Source organism: Panthera tigris, chromosome F2 (assembly GCF_018350195.1).
Source record: "Panthera tigris isolate Pti1 chromosome F2, P.tigris_Pti1_mat1.1, whole genome shotgun sequence".
Lineage (NCBI taxonomy): Eukaryota > Metazoa > Chordata > Mammalia > Carnivora > Felidae > Panthera > Panthera tigris.
Window position 1 is genome coordinate 62573359 of NC_056676.1, and position 21672 is coordinate 62595030.

A 21672-nucleotide genomic window follows, 5' to 3' on the forward strand; every position below is an offset into this window, starting at 1 on the left:
GGCCATTAAAATCTCTCTGGAGCAGCGCTGTCCAGCAGCACTTACTAAAATGGTAGAAATGTTGTGTGTGTGCACTATTTGATATAGCGGCCACTAATTAATCCAATTAATCCATTCATTTTAATTAATTTACACTTCAATTTGAACAGCCACATGTGGCTGTGGCCATCCTATTGGACAGCACAGGTCTAGAGTCTGGGTTTCAAAGGGGAGAGCTGTGATGATTCTAAGACCTCCTATCATCCCCCGGGTTCTCAAACCTCTGTGACAATTTGTCAGAATTCATTGAGCATCTCCAATGATTAGACTGATGATAGATTGCAACAGAAAGGAGCATGGCTCCAGCTTTGACAGGCTTATAGTTTAGATCAGTGTTTTTATACTTTCTTTTATAGGAAGTGAAACTGTCTCACGTAATGAAACCTTACTGAAAATCCAATGAATATAGAAGGCAAGAGCACAGATGCTCTAGTTGGATTGGGAGAAGACGTTCTTCCTTCTCTTAAGCCACCTCTGTCGGCCTCATCATCTCTGAGGCACTTTTGTGAGATCCTTATTACCAAAGACCACAGCTAGAAAGCCACTGGACTTTTAGCAATTTTATGAAGTGAAGAAAAGTTCAGGGCCTTGGAGTTGACTTTTTTCCTACCAGGTGTCCTTCCTATTAGTCCTCAATTCTCACAGAATTTTCCTTTTCTACTTCCGTCCCCTCCTTTTTAGTGCTGCAGGCTGTCTTCGCACTACCTGCCAGATCCTTGTACTAGCACCAGATTGGTCTATTTATAGTCGCCTTAAGATCCTACTTTCATAAGAGTAGCAGGTGCTCAAGGACTTGATCCATGTCATTAATTTCTCACTAACGTTCCTTTGTCCCAGGAGCCCAGTTTTCAGTGTTGCCATGTTGTGATTCCATTGTGGCTGACGCTCTTCTGTGACTTTGTCCCTGTTATCCTTCCCTCTCTCTGTGCCTAAGTGAAACTGCCTTAGTAAACCTCTACATGCTTTCCTTCTGCATTACATAGCAGCTCATCCATATGTTCTCATAGAAGTAAACCTTTAGTTTCTGAGTTTTAATCATACCTAAATGTATGATTTGTTCTTTTGTAACACTATATTGAGTCCCTCACTTTATTTTTTATTTCAATATACCTGAGAGAGGAAAATTCATTTTTGTTAACAATAGATATCAACAGTGGTCATTCTCATTCAGTAGACGATGTCTAGATTAGAGATGCATCAGAGAGACAACCAGCAGAAGGCGGCTGGGGAGAATAGCAGAATGGCAATTAGAGAATGGTCACGTTCTGTAGGTGAATCCGATATTCCCTCTCAGAGCTGGAGTTTTCTGGTAAAGGATTGCTGCACTAAGTCATAATGTTTTATCACATTTAATTGCTTTGTCTTATACTTTTCTATGGATCGTGAATTCAAAAAGGATGAGGAGAATAGCTACTGTTTGTTTATATGCACCAAATGCACTGATGTACACGTAGCTGTTGCTAAAGAAATCCTTGTCAAATAGTAAGGACAGTAATTCAGAGTCCAGTGCGGGTTTCAGAAGTATCTCCCACGCCCAATGAATCTGTTGATTCATTTCTATGGGTTTTCTTTGTTTACTTCTAAAATCCCTTTCCACTGTCACCGGTAGGATTTTATACATCCTCCAGCTCTCATACTTGCACTTTTCTTGGCCATGAGATCACTGTATGAATAGACACCTCGCAGCGAATTTTTGAATACGGTGTTGAGAGTTTCATAAATACTTAACAAGTGAGTCCAGCATGTGAACAAACGTTAAAGCTAGGCCTGTCCACAAACCAAAACATTATTAGGGGCTAGAATGTTGAAAGGAAGGGTTAATGGTGTGAGGGGATTAGATGGTAGTACAATCATCAAAAAGATGAATGAATACAAACCATTTTCGTAAGTGTTGAAGTATCTTTAGGTACTTCAGTCTTCAGATAGTTGTTCCTTGGGATGAGTGGGTTTTTCTAAAATTAAAGTCAGTGTTATAAATCTGATGTGAGCTTTTGTTTCCTTTTTCTTAGATTTTTGCCTTTGTGACGACAGCCTGTTATGGTTGCAGTTTGGGTCTGGCGTTGCGAAGATGGCGACCGTGACACTCCTGAGAAACTAACAGTCTATGTGTTGGTTTCATTTGTCTACTTTACGTGTCTGATCAATTTGGATACCATTTTGTCCAAATGTAATAACATTCCAAAAGCAACTTGTTTATATAGAGAGAGCACCTAAGGACAAGTTTTGGTTCATTGCATGGAGGGAATTTTAATTTTATTATAATGATAAACAGAGAAGTGGCCTTTAATTTTACAGCTGCCTCTTTCCTTTTTTAAGAAAATTTTCCCTTATATCCATAAAATATACCGATATTGTTCATGAAAAAGAGGTATATCTTTTGTTTGGTTATTGAGTCACCTAAACCTTAATTTTACTAGGTAACTAAAATTTCATAAAAAGAAAAAAGACACATTTTAAATAGTCTTCCCACTGAATTCTGTCTTTTTAGCATAAAACAGAGATTGGCACCATTTTTCTGTAAAAGTCCAGATGGTAAATATTTTAGGCTTTGTGGGCCATACAATCTGTGTTGCAGCGACTCAGCCTTGCTGTTACTTTGTGAAAGCAGCCATAGACCACACATCAGTGAATGAGCGCGCCTGGGTTCCAACAAAACTTTATTCGGAAAGACAGGCAGCAAGCTGGATTTGGCCTGTGGGCTGTGAGTTACGGTTTGCCGACCTCTGGTGTAAAACCTTAGTTCTATGTTATGTATTTTATTGAACTGATCCTGAAAGCTATAAAACTAGATAAGCCACATAATATTTAGCCTCATTATGCAATAATCATATCACCTTTGTGTTGATGGTCAAGTGCTTACCCTTGAGGTGGTGGATGGTTGCTCAAGCTAATTCAAGCAGAGTCTTGGATACAAGAAAAAGTAATTTATGAACTAAATCCTAGTGGCCTAATCTGACCAAGGGTCTCTTTAACAACTGAGCAAACCTGTCATCCGGCATCCTTCCAATGAGATCCCCAGAGACCCTTCACCACTCCTGGAACTGGTCTCTTCTACTTCTGTCTTACTTTGGATTTATTTATGCTTCAGAATACAGCTGTTTGTCCCTGTGCATGAACATGGGAATATTCATGTGTGGATATATGAGGCTCTACCAAATAGAACTCCCTGAAGAGTTAACTTTTTACTTCTCATTCTTTTACATTACTTTGGGTTAAATTTCAGTAGAATACTAAATATAACTTAAAGTTGTAACTTCTTATGTGTTTTAATAGTAGCCCCGACATTTATGTTGGTTTGCATTGGTGACAGATGTACAGAATCCATTTTAAAACAATAGCCATCATAAAAACTTGTCTCTGACTGAATTGCACAGAAAATATTTGAATGCATCTGTTAGAGGTATCCTGGTTGTGGCAAGTGCCAAAATGGCTTGAATGGGAAAACAGGTAAGAGTTAGATCCCACTCCCATGACACATCCAAGTGGGGTACTTTTGTCCTGCCCCAGGAGGGCTGCCTCCAGGAAAAGAAGCCTTTTGATAGTGCTAAATCTTCAGCCCTTTGCTTTTGTGGCTGAATCATCCCCTAAGAGTGCCATGTATAAGTTATGCTGGTAGATTTCATGGACGTAGAACAGTCTTGAATGAGTAACATGATCAATGCTCAGTGATCAGATGCTGTTTATATAATCATCTCCAAAAAGAAGAATCTTCTTAGAGTTTGGTTTGTGATATAAAGACGTGTTTCAATATGTGGCAAGAAGAAATCAGTCTTATGACCTGACTTCCATGTTTTTTCTAGCACCATACCACACACTTAAACCTGTATTATGAATTGTATATTACAAAGTCATAAATGTGCCATAAGGATATATAGTCCATGCAAGTTGGAATCGTTTAAAGTTAGTCTGCTAGATTTAGTTGTGAGATTTTATTTTTGTTTCCAAAGTATAACAGGTTCATGCTTGGTGGCATTAAATTAAATGATTTCATGAAATGGCTTTGGTGGCATTTTTGTAAATGGATTGCTTCTAGATCATTAAGAACCAAGCCTAAAACTCATCTGACTGTGAATAGTTATATTTGTAGATTAATCGTGTTCTGGGTTTGTGAATTGAGTGACAGAGCACTTGAACAAAAATTATGGTATTTGAGAATTCTTTATATATGCTGTAGAAATGAGAAAGTATTGGTTGGTTTTAAAATCTGGTAACTCCACGATGAAAAGAAATTTATTTTATAAGTGTTATGACTCTAATAAAGTATTCATTTGCTAATCTTTTTTGGTCATCTATTTTTTATACAATTCACTTTGAAACTCAGTTAAAGGTTTGATATAAACTTGACAGATTTGGAATTTCTAGACTCATACCATATAAAAATTCTGCTTTAAACCTTTCTATGTAAAAAATGGTCTCTCAGGAAATGTCAGTGAGCCTTTTTTCTTTGATGAAGGTCAAAGAGGTAAGTCTTTGGAAGTCATATTTTAAAGGAAGTTAAAATTATGCTCTATTTTATTTTAAAAGCATTTATATAGTGCTTAATATATGCCAGGCAGCGCTCTAAGCATTTTTTCAAATATCGCTCATCATCTTCATCATGACCACTCTGTGAAGTAGATAACATCTCCTCTTAAAGATGAGGGAACTGGGGCACCTGGGTGCCTCAGCCGGTTAAGTGTCCGACTCCTAATTCTGGCTCAGGCCGTGATCTCACGGTTTGTGAGGTCTAGCCCCACATCGGGCTCTGCGCTGACAACGTGGAGCCTGCTTGGGATTCTCTGTCTCCATCTCTCCGCCCCTCCTCTGCTCGTGCTCTCTTTCTCTCAAAATAAATACATTAACCTAAAAAAATTAAAAAAAGAAAAAAGATGAGGGAACTAAAACAGACCTAAGGAGCACCCAGGGTCATGTGCCTACCAAGAGGGAAAGCTGGCCTTTGGACCCTAGTAGTCTGGCTCCAAAGTTCAGGCACTCAATGGCTGTGCATCCCTCAGTTCAAGATTTTACGTATGAATATATATATATATATACATATATATATATATGATGTATAAAATATATGATACATATCATATATATATATGACCCTTTTTTCCCCTAAAGAAGTTTTTAGCAGAATGTTTAATTGTGTTAGATGCCATCTTTTAGAACTTTTTTTGTCATAACCAAGGACTCATGAGTTTAGCTGTAAGAATTTAGGCCAAACCTGCCATATAAGGGAAAAGTTAGGCAGCTTTGGTCTGCAAAGGTCCCCAGAGTGCTTGACTGCCTGTTTCTCTAGTCCGTTAATTCTGGCATGGACTGCGGGGCTTCGGTCTCCTCTGCTGCCTTACATCAACGTTGTCAGCTCCTCATTGACTCTTGCATCAAGAGTCAGCTCTTTCCTGAATTGGCCTGGCTTCCTGATCGGCCCTGGAGCTGACATCAGGAGGGTCTCTAGTCTGAGACCCCCCCCATTCGATCTTCATACGTAAACTCTGAATTTGCACCTCTGCATTTGCCAGAATCTGGAATCCTGAGCCATCGTCACGAAGGTTCTAACATCATGATGCTTCAGGTTTGTCATTGAGTGAGCCAGTGTCAGGTGGCAATGGAATAGATTCAGGGGGACGGGTCCAGAGTTAAGGGGAGGTGATCATCTTTAGAACATGTATGCATTTTGTTTAATGCTCTGAAAGTTTGGCTTTTTGAGAGAGTACTAACTGTGCCCTGGGCAGTAGGTCAAGACTAGTTGCTTTCTCTGGAGCATTCTTCTCTCAATTACTTGCACGACTTGTTCCCTCATCCTCTTTGGGTTTTTGCTCAATCATCACCCTGAGTCTCATACCGGCACACTCCTCCTCCATACCTGCTTTTCTCCTAGGCACTTACGACATACCTTTAAATATGGCATCAATAGAAATAGCATATATTTTACGTACTTACTGTATTTGTCCTCTTCTCCACTAGGATGTAAGGCTTATGGAGAGGAGCCATCTGTTCACAGCTCTCTCTCCAGTGCCTAGAAAAGAGCATAGCAAAAAGCATGTAGTCAGTAACTGTATATTGAATTGGCAAATGGATGAATGTTGTAGCATTACTTACTTTTGTGTTCTAATCAATATACTCTATAAAAATTGATCTTGTTAGCACTTGCAAATTTCTGGTGTAAAATGACTAGGCATTTTTCACCTAGCTCTGGATGTATTTAGGGCAAATTCTACCTTACAGGTTCCCTAGTAATTAAATATATGTGTATTGTAAAACTGCCTTATAATCAGTCTTCTATAGCAGAGGAGCTGTGCATATAAAAATGAGGCATCCCATGTAAACTCATTAGGTCATTATTCCAGCCTTTTTCATGACAAAAGATGTCACTGTAGACTCAACTGACCTAGTCCTCAAGGCATCATCAGAACTAAGAATTAATGGTCAAAGGCTGTCATTTTTCTATAATTATGATGGGAGTGGAGGGCTGTGGCTAGTGGTGTTTGCTAAAAATTACAATAGTCACTGTTCTAAGACTAACAAGAGGTGGAGATATCTGTATATATCATGTGGCATTTTGATTTTTTATGTCTCCCAACTCCAAGTTTTATCCTCAGATATGCGTGAGAGGTATTCCAGATGAAGGATATTGTTGAATTTTCTATCTACAGTTTCCTGTATCATTCTAAGTACGTCTTCTGTCCTGAGGCAATGTATAGTTTTGCCAAAGCATCCGTGTACTGGGCCACATTGCCTTTTCATGAAATTGCGCATGTTATTGCTTATTAAATATGCCATCTTGCTGAATACCCTAAAACTTTTGTGTGGAAAATTTTTGGAATGTGAATAAACTCATTTGTTTATATACATAAGTATATAGAATATTTAACAGTGGTTAACTAAAGATTTGTTACTTTTGAACAATTTAACAGTTGTCTCAATTTTTGACCATGCATACCCTATTTATGTATATGAAATATGTGAATTAGTGTCAACTTATTTTAACTATTAGTAAAGCATTTTAATTTTAAATCATAAAATACAGTTAAAGTATTTTCTTGTATCATGCTGTGTAATAAATTTATTCTGAATATTTCTTAAGGCACATATACTCATTTTGGAGGCCATAGGAATGAATGGATCATTGATCCAGAGGTCAGATTTATCTGGATTTATCTCTTCTACTGGTGTGATGAAAGTTTTGAATAAAATCAGAGAGGAAAATGTCTAATATAGGGTCTGGCAACCATAGACATTGTCTTTTATCAATATCTTTGGTTTCCTAGCGAGATGATAGGTACTGCTCCATTTCTTTTGAGTGGAAAATTGCCTGTCTTTCAAAAAATACTCTGGTCATATAAATTTTTATGAAACGAATATATTCTCAGCAAATGCATAGGATACTATGCTCTTTCCCAATGTGAGATGAGTAAGGGTTGCCTCAGATAGCTTTTTTAAATAGTTATACTTCCAGTGTGCACTAGGAAAGTGTAAGTTGCACATCAAAGGCGTGATTTCATGGATATTATTCAGCATGAAACGAAACATTTAAGTAGGAAAAAATATTCCATTAAGAGCTGTGTGACTTGAACCACTTTATTTAAGTTTATATATTTGTCTACAGTGGTGATCATATATACAAGCCTGTGGCAATAATTCCTTTGGGAAGAAGAACCCAAGATTTAAAAATACAAGAAATTGATTGGAGGTAATGCCTATGAAAGATAAAGAGAAGGACAAATAAGATTAGGCAGGAAGAGTTTCAGACCGTGTTCTAGTTACGAGAAAAGTCTCAACCAACTTAGGAGGGAGCTCCCACACCAAGATCGCCCATAGAGCACTCCCACACTAGCTAGGAAGAGGGAATCCTGTACCAACACGATGCTCAGTCATTGGCCTTGGATTGCCCAGAAAGAATGTGATCTCACCTCCTCGGCTTAAAACCTGAAGGAATATCCTAAGGCACCTGCAAGTGGAGGCTGTCCAATAACTGCCCTCCCTGTGGATGGTAACCTGTTGGAGAGCTGAATGGCACACTTGGTGACTGCCACTTTCTGCCCCTTTGCTGTATAAGTCCACTTCTCCATACCTGTCCTGGGCGCCCCTCCTCTGAGGTTCCAGTGGGCCTCTTGTCCTAAGGGAAGGATCAGAACAAGGAGGTTAGACAAACTACTAGCTCCATCACAGCAGTTAGCCTTGGGGTCATCACTGGTACCCATACTCTCTCTGTGATTATCCATTCTGACTTCCTAGCAGCTACCACCAGCCTCTCCAGGTCTGGGTCACTGATTTGGTGTTGTGACTCAAATCCCTAAGAGGTCTAAACTCCTGGCAGCGATACTTTCTACAGGTATGGGTCACTGTCCTTGTCCACTCACCATCACTGTTGGGCAAGGAAATACCAAGAAGGTACCTATGTGTATCACCTGAGTTCCATACACATTCCTCCCTGTCTCCATTGTGTGATAGCCCTACTCCTTCCTGACCAGGATCAGTTACCCCTGTCAAGATGGTGAATCCGTTCTGCCTGTTGGTTTCTAAAATCCTAAATGCCTCAACAGAAGCCACAGCTTATGAGACCTTTGCTTTGTCCCTGGCAAGAATGAATTTCTCTTGAGGATCTGAGCAGTAACCATGCAGAACCCAAAGTTGCAAAGGCAGGCAGTATCAAGTCCATAGTGAGTTATGGGGAGTGATGATAAATGGGGCTACTCCTGTTCCACCTTCTTTTGCCCCAGCCCCATGAGTCCTTTTGAGGACATAGTGTCTTATAGAAGTTTCAGATTCAAGGCATATCTAGCATCTAGGAAGATGACTCCCCACCCTCACAGAGTATTATTGCCTCTGTGCTGGTGCTTCACCTCTGCTTTCCACAGGCCATTTCAGGCCAGCTGCTTATGGATGCTGCATGGTCTCTCATGATCAATGACCGCCGTCACAGAGCTTTCTCCCTGGTTAGATGCTATGTTGACTGGGATTCCACGCTTATGGACCAGCACTCCATAATGTTGTGGTGCATGAGTTTGTAAACATTCTCACCTCAAGATATTTTTCCTCTCACAAGAGGAGCATGAGCTAAAACTGGAGAAAACATAAGGTTAAATCCTCATGACCTTGGTTTAAACAGTGGCTTTGTGGATATGACAAAATAGATAAATTTAACATCAAAATTCAAAATTCTTGTGCATCAAGAGACACTGTCCAGAAAGACACTGTCCACAACTTACAGAATAGGGGGAAAAATTGCAAATCATATATATGGTAAGGGTCTAGTATCTAGAATATATAAATAACTCATAACTCAACAACAAAAAGCAACCCAGTTTAGAAACAAAGGACTTGAATGGACAGTTCTATAAAGAAGATACACAAATAGCCAACAAATACGCGAAAAGATGCTAAATATCATTAGCCACCAAGGAATGAAAATCAAAACCACTTCACATTCACTAGGGTGGCTGTAATGTTTTTTAGAAGAAAAATAACTAAATTGGAACCCTCATTAATCACTTATAAGAATGTAAAATGAGGGGTGCCTGGCTCAGTTTGTTAAGCATCCAACTCTTGATTTCGGTTCAGATCGTGATCTAATGGTCATGAGATTGAGCCCTGTGTCCATCGGGCTCCACGCCCAATGTGGAACCTGCTTGAGATTCTCTATCTCCGTCTGCCTCTCCCCTGCTCATGCATGCTCTCTCTCTCTCTCAAAATAAATAAAACAAAATAACTTCTAAAAAAAAATGTAAAATGATACCATCACTGTGGAATGACACTTTGGCAGTTCCTCAAAATATTTTAGCAGATATTCAGAGAGTTATCACATGACCTGGCAAGCAATTCCATTCCTAAATATATACCCAAAAGAGTAGAAACAGATATTCAAACAAGTACTTGTACACGAATGGCCATTGTAGCACATTGGGAAACAAACCCAAATGTCCATCAATGCATGAATGGATACACAAATGTGGTCTATCCATATAATGGAATATTAATAAGTCATAAAAAAGAATACTTGCTAAATGTGGATGAACCTAGAAAACATTATGCGAAGTGAAACAAGACAGACACAAAAGGTCACATATTGTATGACTCCATTTATATGAAATATACAGAATAAATCTAGAGACAGAGAACAAATTAGTGGTTGCCAAAGGCTAGAGGGAGGCGACATTGGGGAGATTCTTCTCCCTCCCCACTGTGAGGACACAGTGAGACGATGGGCTTTCTGCAAACCAGGGAGAGAGTCCTCACCAGAAACTGTCTCTGCTGGACTGGGATCTGGGACTTAGAGCCTCCAGAACCATAAGGAAATACATTTCTGTTATTTAAGCCACTCAGTCTGGTGTTTTGTTCTGGCAGTCTGAGATGACTAAGACAGGGTGCTGTGCCAGAACTTGGGTCTGGACCTCAAAGAAGTATCCTTTTTATGTCAGCCAGAATACGGACCAGAACAATATTCCTACACATGGAATGTATTGGCTTGAGAAAACCATGGTGCTTCCATCTTTGTGGTTAAGAAAGCAAGACGCAGCAATTTGACTTCTTTAGAAAGGGTGCTCCAACATGCTGCTGACTACAAGTTTTGTAAGAAAAGGAGGGTCCCTGAATCTTTGCAGGGTTTCTCTCATGTCCTCTGGAGCGCACATCATACCAAGGTCTTAAGCTGGCTCTTGTGCTCATCCTAGTAGTATTAATGTCAACTGTGCTGTGGTTATGTCAAGATCGTCCAGATCTCTGCAGACTATATCATGGCACATAACAGAAAATTTATTCTAGTTCTGGACACATCTGTGATGTGTATTACTATCCGATCCATATGAAAGCCAACTGTTTCTGATCCCCTTTTTTGATTAAGATGGAACTCCTTCACCTTACCAAGTGCCTGACATCTTGTCTGGCATGCCAGCCACAATCAGGACCATTCTATGGTCATTCACAAAGATGTTTCTGATTCCTTCAGAGGCCAAACTGTTGAATTAGAGATATGTTAGGGACCTTCTCCCCTGCATCCTTAAAATCCTAATGATGGCACTATTCTAGGTCATATCTCTTCCCCCAGAATGTAATATATATATATATATATTTTTTTTCATTTCGTATATTGGCTGAGGGGCTGTGCAGTTTCAGAAGCTTCCACTTGGCCTCTCCTTCTATGATAGCTCTTAATCTACAGACCAAGGATCCAATATGAAGTTTACTCTAATTGCCAAGTATGGTAAATCCAGTTATACATTTAGGAACCAGGAAGATGATAACCAAGTTGGTTCACACACATAGTAGGTTCTTTGTAAGCTGGATTTTGGCCAGGAATCTATTGTCCCCCTATGTCCCTACTCAAACAGGGATGATAATCATGCTTGAATCTCCAAACATCCATGCCAACTCAGCCCTTCTGTCCAAAGTCCCTCAAAATATCTTGCCACTCTCCTTTAATCAATATTAATCACATGGAGAAGGATCAAGGGTATTATTATAGTGTACATCTGAGGTCCTTCCTCGTGGGGAATTAGCCACTCCTTCAGTTAATAAGTTTCCAGGTCTGAAAATAGGTTCAGGTTGTGGGCTGAGCAAGAAAAGTGAATAATTGCCAACAGTTTCATGCTCATCCATTTTCTCCTGTTTTTGGCTGGATGTAATATGCAGTACTCTCATTGGTTGCTCATCTGTTTTTGCCCCTACAGGAGCCACGTTCTACTAACCAACTGCATAAACTCCAGTGGGTCAAGGCTCTGTGATGACCTCTCCCAAAATTTATAGCCCCCCTGCCCTGGATTTGGGTGGTTAAGTATCACCTGGATTCTACTGCATCATGGCTCCATCATCCTTATTTCTTTTGATGAGTCAAGCTCTGTAAATGTCTTGCCTACCCACAGTTCTATTTTTTAAAGGACCTCCTTAATGACATAGAATAACACTAGCAGGTAACATTTACTGAACATTTATTAGGTGCTAGTTACTAATCTAAGAATATTAGATGTTTCCCATTTACTCTCTCCAATAACCCAAGACACTCTTATGATCACCATTTTCCAGGTACAGAAATTGAGGACGCTGAAATTTTGAGACTTGTGTAAGATCATGCAGCAAGGAGCACAGTCACATTTCAAACCTAAGCAGTGTGGTCCAAGAACCCAGTAAGTACTGGGATCCAAAACATTTTTAAAGATTACAATTCTGAACCAAGTGCAAGGAGTTGAGTAGATACACACTTTTAGGTGTTATCATAGCCACGAATTTGGTCGATAAACACTGGAGAAATGCTGGAGTATTTTACGGTGAAACACAAACTATTTCCATGGATCACCAGCTACCTCTTTGTTTGCATTTCAGTCTGGTATCAGCCTTTAGAGCTGCCAGTAGGGTACTACAGAGCGCACCAGGCAATGAGTGTGTCAGTGAATGGAAATCAATGCAATTTCGGTGTCCCCGGCTCCACTGAGTCCTGCCTTATAGTTTATGGGATCTGAGACAAACCTGTCCAGAACTTGGATGAATTCTGGTCACGCACTAGATAGCTCTGGGACAGCCCTATTGATCAAATGACTCTAAAGCATGACTTAATTTCAACATGGGGATACTTTTTTGTAGAATTTGTTTAGTCTCGGTTTACATTTGCACTACAAAGTCACAAGTAAGAATTCTCTTTCTGTCCTGTTGTTTTTCGCTTTTGATCCCTTGGCAATTTCCATTTCTATGAAATTCAGGTTAGTCTAAGAGCATGCAGTGCTAAAAACCCATGTTCACTTTTCTTTTAGCTGTTTTTCCATCCAACCAGGAGAGGGCAGTCAGAGTACATGTTAGAGACTTCAGAGGCAGCTGCTTAAGGGTGGGGGACTGCAGAAAGGTTTTCCACTTTAAGACGATGTCCTCTCAAGTCCCTTTCCTCAGGGTAACGCGCAAACCCAAAGTGTAAGGCTCTATGCAGCATGCTGGTCTAAGTTAAGAGCTGAGAGCTAAGGCCTCTCTTGAGTCACTAGTTAAAACTTAATCATTAAAAAGCATAGATAGCAATAATTGTCATCAGAATGCCTGTTTCCACAGTGGAGAGGGACTAAAAACATCAGTGTCTTTCATGTCCTTGAGATACTCACTATATTACAATTAAATGTCCCCTTTTCAACACCTTTCAATCTCTTTCGCTGTTCATCAAAACGCAATTGTGGAACATACTCACTGGGCTCCACTTGCAAAAGTTGGCCATGACTTCTGAGTTTGGGCGTTGCTCTTCTAGCCTTCACCTTATACCCATGTGGTGATTGAATTGTTTATAACAACACACACTGAAGGCCGTCCTGTGCTTCATGCAATAATCAAAACTATTTACAATGCTGCATCTTGTAGTAAACTTTCTCATTCCACCTTCGCCTTCTTGATTGAAGTCACTGTGATTCCCACAACAAGCTTGGTCGGGTGGTGCCATGATAGAAACGGAGTTCGGAGCCAGGTGGGACTTGTTTCATATTTTGGCTCAGTTGTGCGATTCAGAGCCAGTGTCTTAATTTCTGGATCAGTTTTTTCTCCAGTCTGGCAGATGTGCAATGCTCTGATTTTACTGCACGGTAGGACTTGAAGCAGAAATTGCTATTGCTGTTGTTTTTGCCACTGATATTTTGACCAAAGTAGCAAGGTACTAACCAGTGACATCCTCCCAAAGGGTAGCAGAGACTTTGATTCATTCTGGAAATACAGACAGTAGCCCAAAGAAATCTGGTTTTTATCTAACAACCCTAGTTTCAATGTCAAGGAGATAAATTAATTTTTGTTTTCATTCACCAAATAAGGTCATATTTCTCAAATTTCCTTTTTTATATAAAACCTTTTCCTTCTTTATGTCTTCCTTCTCTTCAGGAATACCAGCACCAAAAATAAGAAATAATAGTAAAAAGCATTTTTAGTACTTGTAGTTGACTCTGAATTCCTCTTAGAAGGAATTCTAATTCCTCTTAGAAAGGAATCTAGTTTGGTCTCAAAGAAAGAATGTTTCAACAAATACCACATATGTAATGAAAATCTTTCTTACATGCTTTGCATATTACGTTACGTTTTACATATGTAAATTGCATGCAGAAATCAATCTACCAATTTGAGCAAAACACTTTGACAGGTATAGTTTGTTATTTACAACAATCTTCTAAGAAAGCAGATATGGTTCACATCCTACTGAGAAAATGATGTTAATGGTTCATTAGCTCTAAATAGATCTCAGAAGACAGATTTTTTCAGACTCCTAGTCTAGTGCTCTTGCTTCAGTACAGCATCATCTTCACAGCCCTACCTCAGGCAATCTAAATATGGGTGCATTTATAAGGGACCCACAGGTGTACCATCCCTATTCTCAGAGAGTGCACAAGTAGCTGATGTAACATCTTTTGACCACCTTTACTACTACAAAGCATAGCAGATTTATAACACAGCCTGGCAACAAAAAAAAGCAAATTCTTCCATCTTCAAAATAATGACACTTTGAGTGCTGTTTAATTTTTGGAAGGCACAGTGAAACTCAGCAAAACTGAAGACTATGTAAGTGCATGCCATCATTTGGGTGATACAAACCAGGATTATTTTTTGCAAAAAACCTGAATTATAACTATCTAGTTTTTTCAGTATGAATGACAAGAATTTGTGTGTTTGTTAGTATACTCTTTATTCTCAGGGAATCCTAAAGAATGACAGGGACACTGGCAACCTACCTAGTGCTGATACTTAATAAGAGATTGCTAATAAGAGTGTTATAAAGGTGTAATACATATTTTTAACCATGTGCCACAATATCATGGGCCGAGTGTATGGCAGGACAGTATGCTAGAAGCCCTCCTCATATTGTTTCATTCAATCTTCATGACAATCCTATGAGATAAGGGCTGTCATTATTAAACCAGTCCAGATAAGAAGGAGAAGGCTCAAGGAGGGCCCCTTTGCATAAGCCAAAGGCTTTTGCAGGAAGATAATGAGAAAATGAGGTCACAGTGGAGGTCAGGAACAAATTATAACAGGCCTTGGGTGATAAGCTATAGGTTTAATATTTTATTCTGTAAACTCTGAAGAAACACAAAGCAGTGCTTTAGTAGGATCATTCTAGCTGCAATGTGTAAGGGCAGATTGAAGGAGGAGAGACTGGAGATCTCCTGCAAGCTAGTGCTATAATTCAGACATGGAGAGATAATGGTCAGGGTAGGAGGAATAGGGAGAGGAAGGAAGGAAGGAAGGAAAGGAGGGAGGGATTCCTTTGGTGATGGGGTGTGTAGTGCTCAGAGGAAGTTATCAGGATTTAGAGGCAGAGAGAATCAGGACTTCGGGTGCTGACGTCGAAGAAGATGGATGAATCAAATTCCTAGTGGTGTAGGAGTTGCTTTTTAAAAATCAAACTGATGTCAAACTGCATGTTTTTACACATAAATGTGACATTCTAAATGAAAAAACAAACGAAAAGTCTTTATATTTAAAACTCTGCATGCCTTGGGTAAATTCCTAGCAGTGCTATTGATGGAATACAGGAGTGCTGATGCATAGGGGCACTTGTACCCCAATGTTTATAGCAGCACTTTCAACAATAGCCAAATGATGGAAAGAGCCTAAATGTCCACCAACTGATGAATGGATAAAGAAGTTGTGGTTTATATATACAATGGAATACTACTTGGCAATGAGAAAGAATGAAATCTGGCCTTTTGTAGCAATGTGGATGGAACTGGAGAGTGTTATGCTAAGTGAAATAAGTCATACAGAGAAAGACAGATACCATATGTTTTCACTTTTATGTGGATCCTGAGAAACTTAACAGAAGACCATGGGGGAAGGGAAAGGGAAAAAAAAGTTACAGAGACGGAAGGAGGCAAACCATAAGAGACTCTTAAAAACTGAGAATAAACTGAGGGTTGATGGGGGGGTGGGAGGGAGAGGAAGGTAGGTGATGGGCACTGAGGAGGGCACCTGTTGGGATGAGCACTGGGTATTGTATGGAAACCAATCTGACAATAAATTTCATATTTAAAAATTTTTTTAATAAATAAATAAACATTAACATAAATAAATAAATAAATTTCTGCTGGTCCTCAAATTTTCCAGATGTTCCATGATTCTGAGTACATAGTAGGCTTGCACTACTTGGGGCCCAAGAAATGAATTGAGGTCATATGACCTCTGAGATTAAAGATTGTTACTGCGGGGGGGCCTGGGTGGCTCAGTCGGTTAAGCGGCCAACTTTGGCTCGGGTCGTGATCTCATAGTTTGTGGGTTTGAGCCCCGTGTTGGGCTCTGTACTGACAGCTCAGAGCCTGCTTCAGATTCTGTGTCTACCTCTCTGCCCCTCCCCTGCTTGCGCTCTGTCTCTCTGTCTCTCAAAGAATGAATAAAAACGTTAAAAAAAAAAAAAAAGATTGTTACTGCAGAAGAACCTCACTTATCCTGAATGATATACTAGTTGTTTGAATCATGAAAAAATTAAAAAGGAATTTCCTAGAGTTAATTAGCCAACATTTAACATTTCAGGAAAGTAAAAAAAAAAAAAAAAAAAGAATGCTTTATAGGAGCCTGTGTGTGTGTGTGTGTGTGTGTGTGTGTGTATTCATTCATTCATTCATTCATTCCTCCATTTGACAAAAATCTACTGAGGGATATTATGGGTCAAGCATTTTTTTAGGCAATGAAGATATGAGTTTCTTGGCCTCTGCTCACAAAGAGCTAACGATCTTATGAAAGAGAATAGACATCAGAAAGCATGTTATACTACATAATAGAAGCAGAGTGCTGTAGGTGTGCAGAGAGGACACTAATCCCAGGTGGGTATGACTACAACAACTTGCTAAGGGAGCAGGTTTCTAAGTTGAGTCTGAATTACAAACGTAAGTTAATTAGGCATTTGAGGGGATGAGCAGTTTTAGAAAGTAAGGACACCATGTGCAGAGGAGCAAAAGGCAAAATGGCTTGAGTGTGTTGGGAGAGCCACAAATAGTTCCTGTGATTGGGGCATAGAGTGAGAGCCAAAAATGAGTCTAGAAATTAGAGGTTTGGCCACTTGGAGTTTAGCATCTATGTAAAGAAGTTTGGACTTGATCTTGAGGGTGAGGAAAGCCACAAGATTTGATGCAGAGTCATAACTTGATCAGATTTTTCACTCGAGAAAGATTTCGCGAATACTGACAGAATAGGTGGATTGTAGGAAGTGGTAACTGAAAACAGAGAATTGAGTTAGGAGGCCACGGAACAAATCCAGGCAAGAGATGATGGAGTTTAGAATAAGATAGTGGCAGAGTAAAAATGTAGAAAACAAATGCATAGGGAAGATATAAACTAGGTGTAATTGATAGAGCTGGATTCTGTCTCGAGCACCTGAATAAAAGGTGATACCTTTCACTAAAGTAATCTATGGGAGTGGAGTTGGGGGAAAGGGAAAGTAATAAATTCTATTTGAAACTCATTCGCACGTTTGAATTTGGAAATGCCTTGCCAACGACAAGTCCTGATCTCAGAAGAACCATATAAGCTAGAGAGAGGTACAGCTTTGGATATGTGAGCGTACAAGTGGTCAGTGATGCCATGGTGATCTCTAGCTCACCATGGAGAAATGTACAGAGGGAAAAGGGATGAGAACACTGGCACATCAAAGCAGGTGGAGGAAAAACAGCCCAAAAAAGAAACCAAAGGGCACTCTCCAGAGGTTTAGATACAACGTGGCTTGACATAGTCAGTGAAAGAGAGACCTAGGAATAGTCACCAACCCATCAAATGCTGTAGAGGCATGAACTTGTTGTTGGCTGTTCCGTAGAGACTCCAAAGCAATGATGAGAACACAGCCAAGCAGCCAAACTAGGTAGAAAGTATTTATGTCATAGTCACTGAACACCTACTAGAGACTGGGTGTTGAGGAAAAAAACAGGAGAGTAAATTCTAGGTCCCTTGACATGAAGAAAAACAATTCAATTCATTCTGTGACATTCCAAAATCCCAGGTCTTTCCTTTGTCTTATCCAAAATGATCTCAGTCAGCTCTATAGGTACCTATGTACCTATAGGTCCATAGTACTTTATCCACAACTTTAAGCTCCAAACAGCTCTGGAAACTGTGTTTTGTTTTGTTTCAAGAATCTGACCTGGACAAATAAGAGGTTATTTTTAGTCTTTATTTATCTCTTAATGTGAACATTCATATGTTTGACTGCAGAAATATTGATACAGATTATTATAACGTACTGTACTGTACCCCACTTATGGTCATAAAATACATGGCACGTGTTCTTTATTTGCTTCTTAAAATCTCTCCCCCTTCAATAATTAAATTCCAAAACACATACGATGCGAGATTATGGACATCTAGAATTAAAGCACTTTATTAAAACACCTCAGAAAATAGACATTTTTCTTCTTTCTAGATTAGATACTTCTGATGGGAGCCATATATAATATTTATTTTGAGTGTGAAACTTTCTGGCAGAAATCAAGTCCTTGCACTAAACAATAGTCTATTTGTCCCTCTCTATGGCAACTATCACCACTGTGCCACTGCATTCACTCCGAGTATAGCAGCAGAGACTGGAGGGTGCTCCTCAGCTTGCGAAGAGATGTCCTGTCCCGGAGCTGACCTCACTCCCCTGAGCGTTCTCTCTGCTTCCTTCGCTCTGTGGCCCAGGGTCTGCTGGCTCCCTTTTCTGCCCTGCACCTGGGCCTGCTTCCGTTTTCTTTTCCATGAAATCTTAGGCCAGGAGACTCTTCCCATTCTTATTTGGCAAGCTTGGGATCATTACCATTTCAGAGCTGGAAGAAAATTCAGAGAGAGCATTGTGTTTAGTCCCCATCCTTGTAGAAACAAGGACACTGAGGGGCAGAGAAATGAGGGGACTTGGCCACATTGCCTAGGTAATTTATGACCAAGTGAGGACTTCAATCCAGCCTGCTATTTCACCTCCCCAGCTCAAGGGAGCCAAACATCAGATGCATGGGTGCAGTAGGTTCTGTAGTGGACACTTTTGTTTGCTTTGTTTGTTGGATTATTTATTTTACTCTCCAGTTTTCCTCTGGGATATCACTTCCACATCTTTATCCCTGTGGTTCAAGCAAATGTACTCAACTCCCTAATTCCATGGGTAGCAAATAACTGGAGCCAGGCCAGTCACAGAAATAAACTCCCAAACCAGTCGGACAGAGATCTGGGAAGCTTTGGAACAATTACCAAGAGGAGGGCATATGTGCACTCTTTAATCCCCATTGGACTTCAGTGGCATCTGGGACCACATGGCCCAGAGTTATTTAGAGCCATCTGACTATCACATGAAGCCAAGAAGGGAAGCCAGAGCCTAGAGGTGGAAAGACAGGGTGTTCTGATGACACTGAGTTTCCAAATTCTCCCATGCCTGAACCCCTTCTACCTCTGATTTTTTCAGTCACATAAACCAATTAATTTCTTCTTCTGTTTAAGCTCACTCTGAGTGGATTATCTGTCACTTGCAAACAAAAATTCCTTACCACATAAAATGACCTTTTATAAAGCCTCTTCAAATACTGTCTGTTTGTGGTTTGATGATTTTTTTCTAAAGGTCTGGTATTTCTGGAATCTCTGAAATTCAATAACTTGCGGAATTGAGGTGAAGTGAGGAAATACACAGAGGGACACTTGTGTCTCGATAATACGCTATGGTTTCTACTCTACATAAATGATAGCATTGCACATTTTACCGAAGTCCGATGTTCTCATTTTATGCTGGGTGTGTGACTCCATTTGCTTAATTTGAAACGTATGCAAGCATCCTAACTTTTAATGTTGCAAACTGAGCTCTGGCATTGGGCTTTTCTGTTTATTTGTGTTTATAAAATCATCGTCTCTTGTTCTTAAGAACAAGAAGAGTTACAAGGGTGTTTTTTTTTTTATGTTACATAGTTTTTTTTTAAATAAATAAGTCTTAAGAGGTTTCGTAAACTTCAAACCACTGTAAAAGAATGACATGATATGAGCTAAATGTAAATGAATCAGAAACTTTCAGATTAAATTTACCTTCAAATCCACATGAGTTTATAGACCAAAGGGAAGCTTTGATATCTTAAAAAGCCCATGGGAGAGTGGGTAATATTTAACATGTTGGTCTATGCCAAATTAGGCCCTTTTTATTAAATAGTTATCTCCTTTGCATATGGAAAGGCCTCCCAAACAGGGTGTTTTCTTGAGTAAAATCAATGAGGAAGACAGCTCACGTACCACTACTCAGATGAGATGAGCCAGTCGCAAGGCGATTTCAGGTTTAGGAGAAAAGGACATGGTTGCTTAAAGACACCAACAGCAACTGATTATGCACATCTTCTTTTGAAAGGAGACTTCAGTCCCCTTGTTCAGCTTCCAAACCACCTGCCTACTCATTTCTATTCTCATTCTTGGCTTTGGCTGCCTGCTTCTCCAACCTTATGCCACTCTCCTCTTTCTTAACGCCTATTTAGCTATATATCATGCTCCTTTCTCTATCTTGAACTTGTCAAACTCTTTCATGCCTTGGGGCCTTTGCATTGCCATTCCCTCTATCTAGAAGACTCTTTTGATGACTCCTTGCAAATTGGTCCATATGATATTCTCAGAAGAACCTTCACTGCTCATCCTATCTCCATGCCCCATTATTCTCTCTCATATCATCCTATCAACTTCCTTCATAGCTATTATAACAATTGTATGCATCCTATTTATTGACTCTTTTGTCTGTCTCTCCCTTTTAAAGTATAAGCACCTAAAGTGAAGGATCATTTTTTTGTTTGTTTACTGCTATATCTCCAGAGCTGTGAACAGTGACCACCACATAGTGTACAAACAATAAATATTTGTGGAATGAATGAGAGGGTGAAGGAATGAAGGATGAAACTGTGCAAATATGCTCCTTCACCTAAAGGATTATTTATAGAAGGGGAAGGTTATTGTGCTCAAATGTTAGCTATTCTAGATAAGGTTGAATAAGCAGGCTTCTCTCTACTTGTTTAGTTTCCATTAAGTTCCATTAAGAAAAGCAACATGAACCATGACTTCATGATCCATAGCCTAATCTAAAAAACATTAATACTTCATCAGGAACTGCTTCACCAATGACCATACACTGTTAAACTGTCTCTACAAATTAGGAAAAACCAAACATCCAGAATTCTAGGGTGCTAGAATGAGTTCTATGATTTTTTTTACCTTGGACCTTCTCTTAGAGATGAACCAGGAGTACAGTTTGCCCTAAGTTTAAGGACAAACACTAACTGCCCGCAGGAGAAGTGACTCAGTCTTAATGGAAAACAGGAAAGATATCAGGCTGGATATTGTCCATGGTAAGATCAATTATTTAAAACAATATGTCAATTGCCCATCTATCTATGTGTACTCACAAAATAAGTTGAACAGAAACCATAAATACATTGCTTCATTTAATTTTATGACAACTCAGGGGTGCCTGGGTGGCTTAGTTGGTGAAGTGTCTGACTTTGGCTCAGGCCATGATCTCAGGGTTTGTGAATTTGAGTCCCACATCAGGCTCTGCACTGATAGCTTCAGATCCTCTGTTTCCCTCTCTCTCTGCCGCTTCCCCTCTCATAAGGGCGCATTCAGGCACATGCAGTCTCTCTCTTTCTCTCTCAAAAATAAACATTAAAAAAATTAACTTTATGAAAACTCAGAATACAGGAATAATAGGCATTTCATATCCGTATTTTCGAT

General features: G+C 39.6%; 1 protein-coding gene across 1 annotated transcript in view; it reads left to right on the forward strand.

Moving 5' to 3' along the window:
• Window positions 1-4314, forward strand: part of MAL2 (mal, T cell differentiation protein 2) — a 29052-nt gene extending 24738 nt beyond the window's left edge. The window contains exon 4 of the mRNA XM_007075578.3: window positions 2049-4314. Within this exon, the coding sequence (XP_007075640.2) occupies window positions 2049-2120 (72 nt within the window). The 3' untranslated portion in view covers window positions 2121-4314. The remainder of the gene's footprint in view (window positions 1-2048) is intronic.
• The last annotated feature ends 17358 nt before the right edge of the window (window positions 4315-21672 follow it).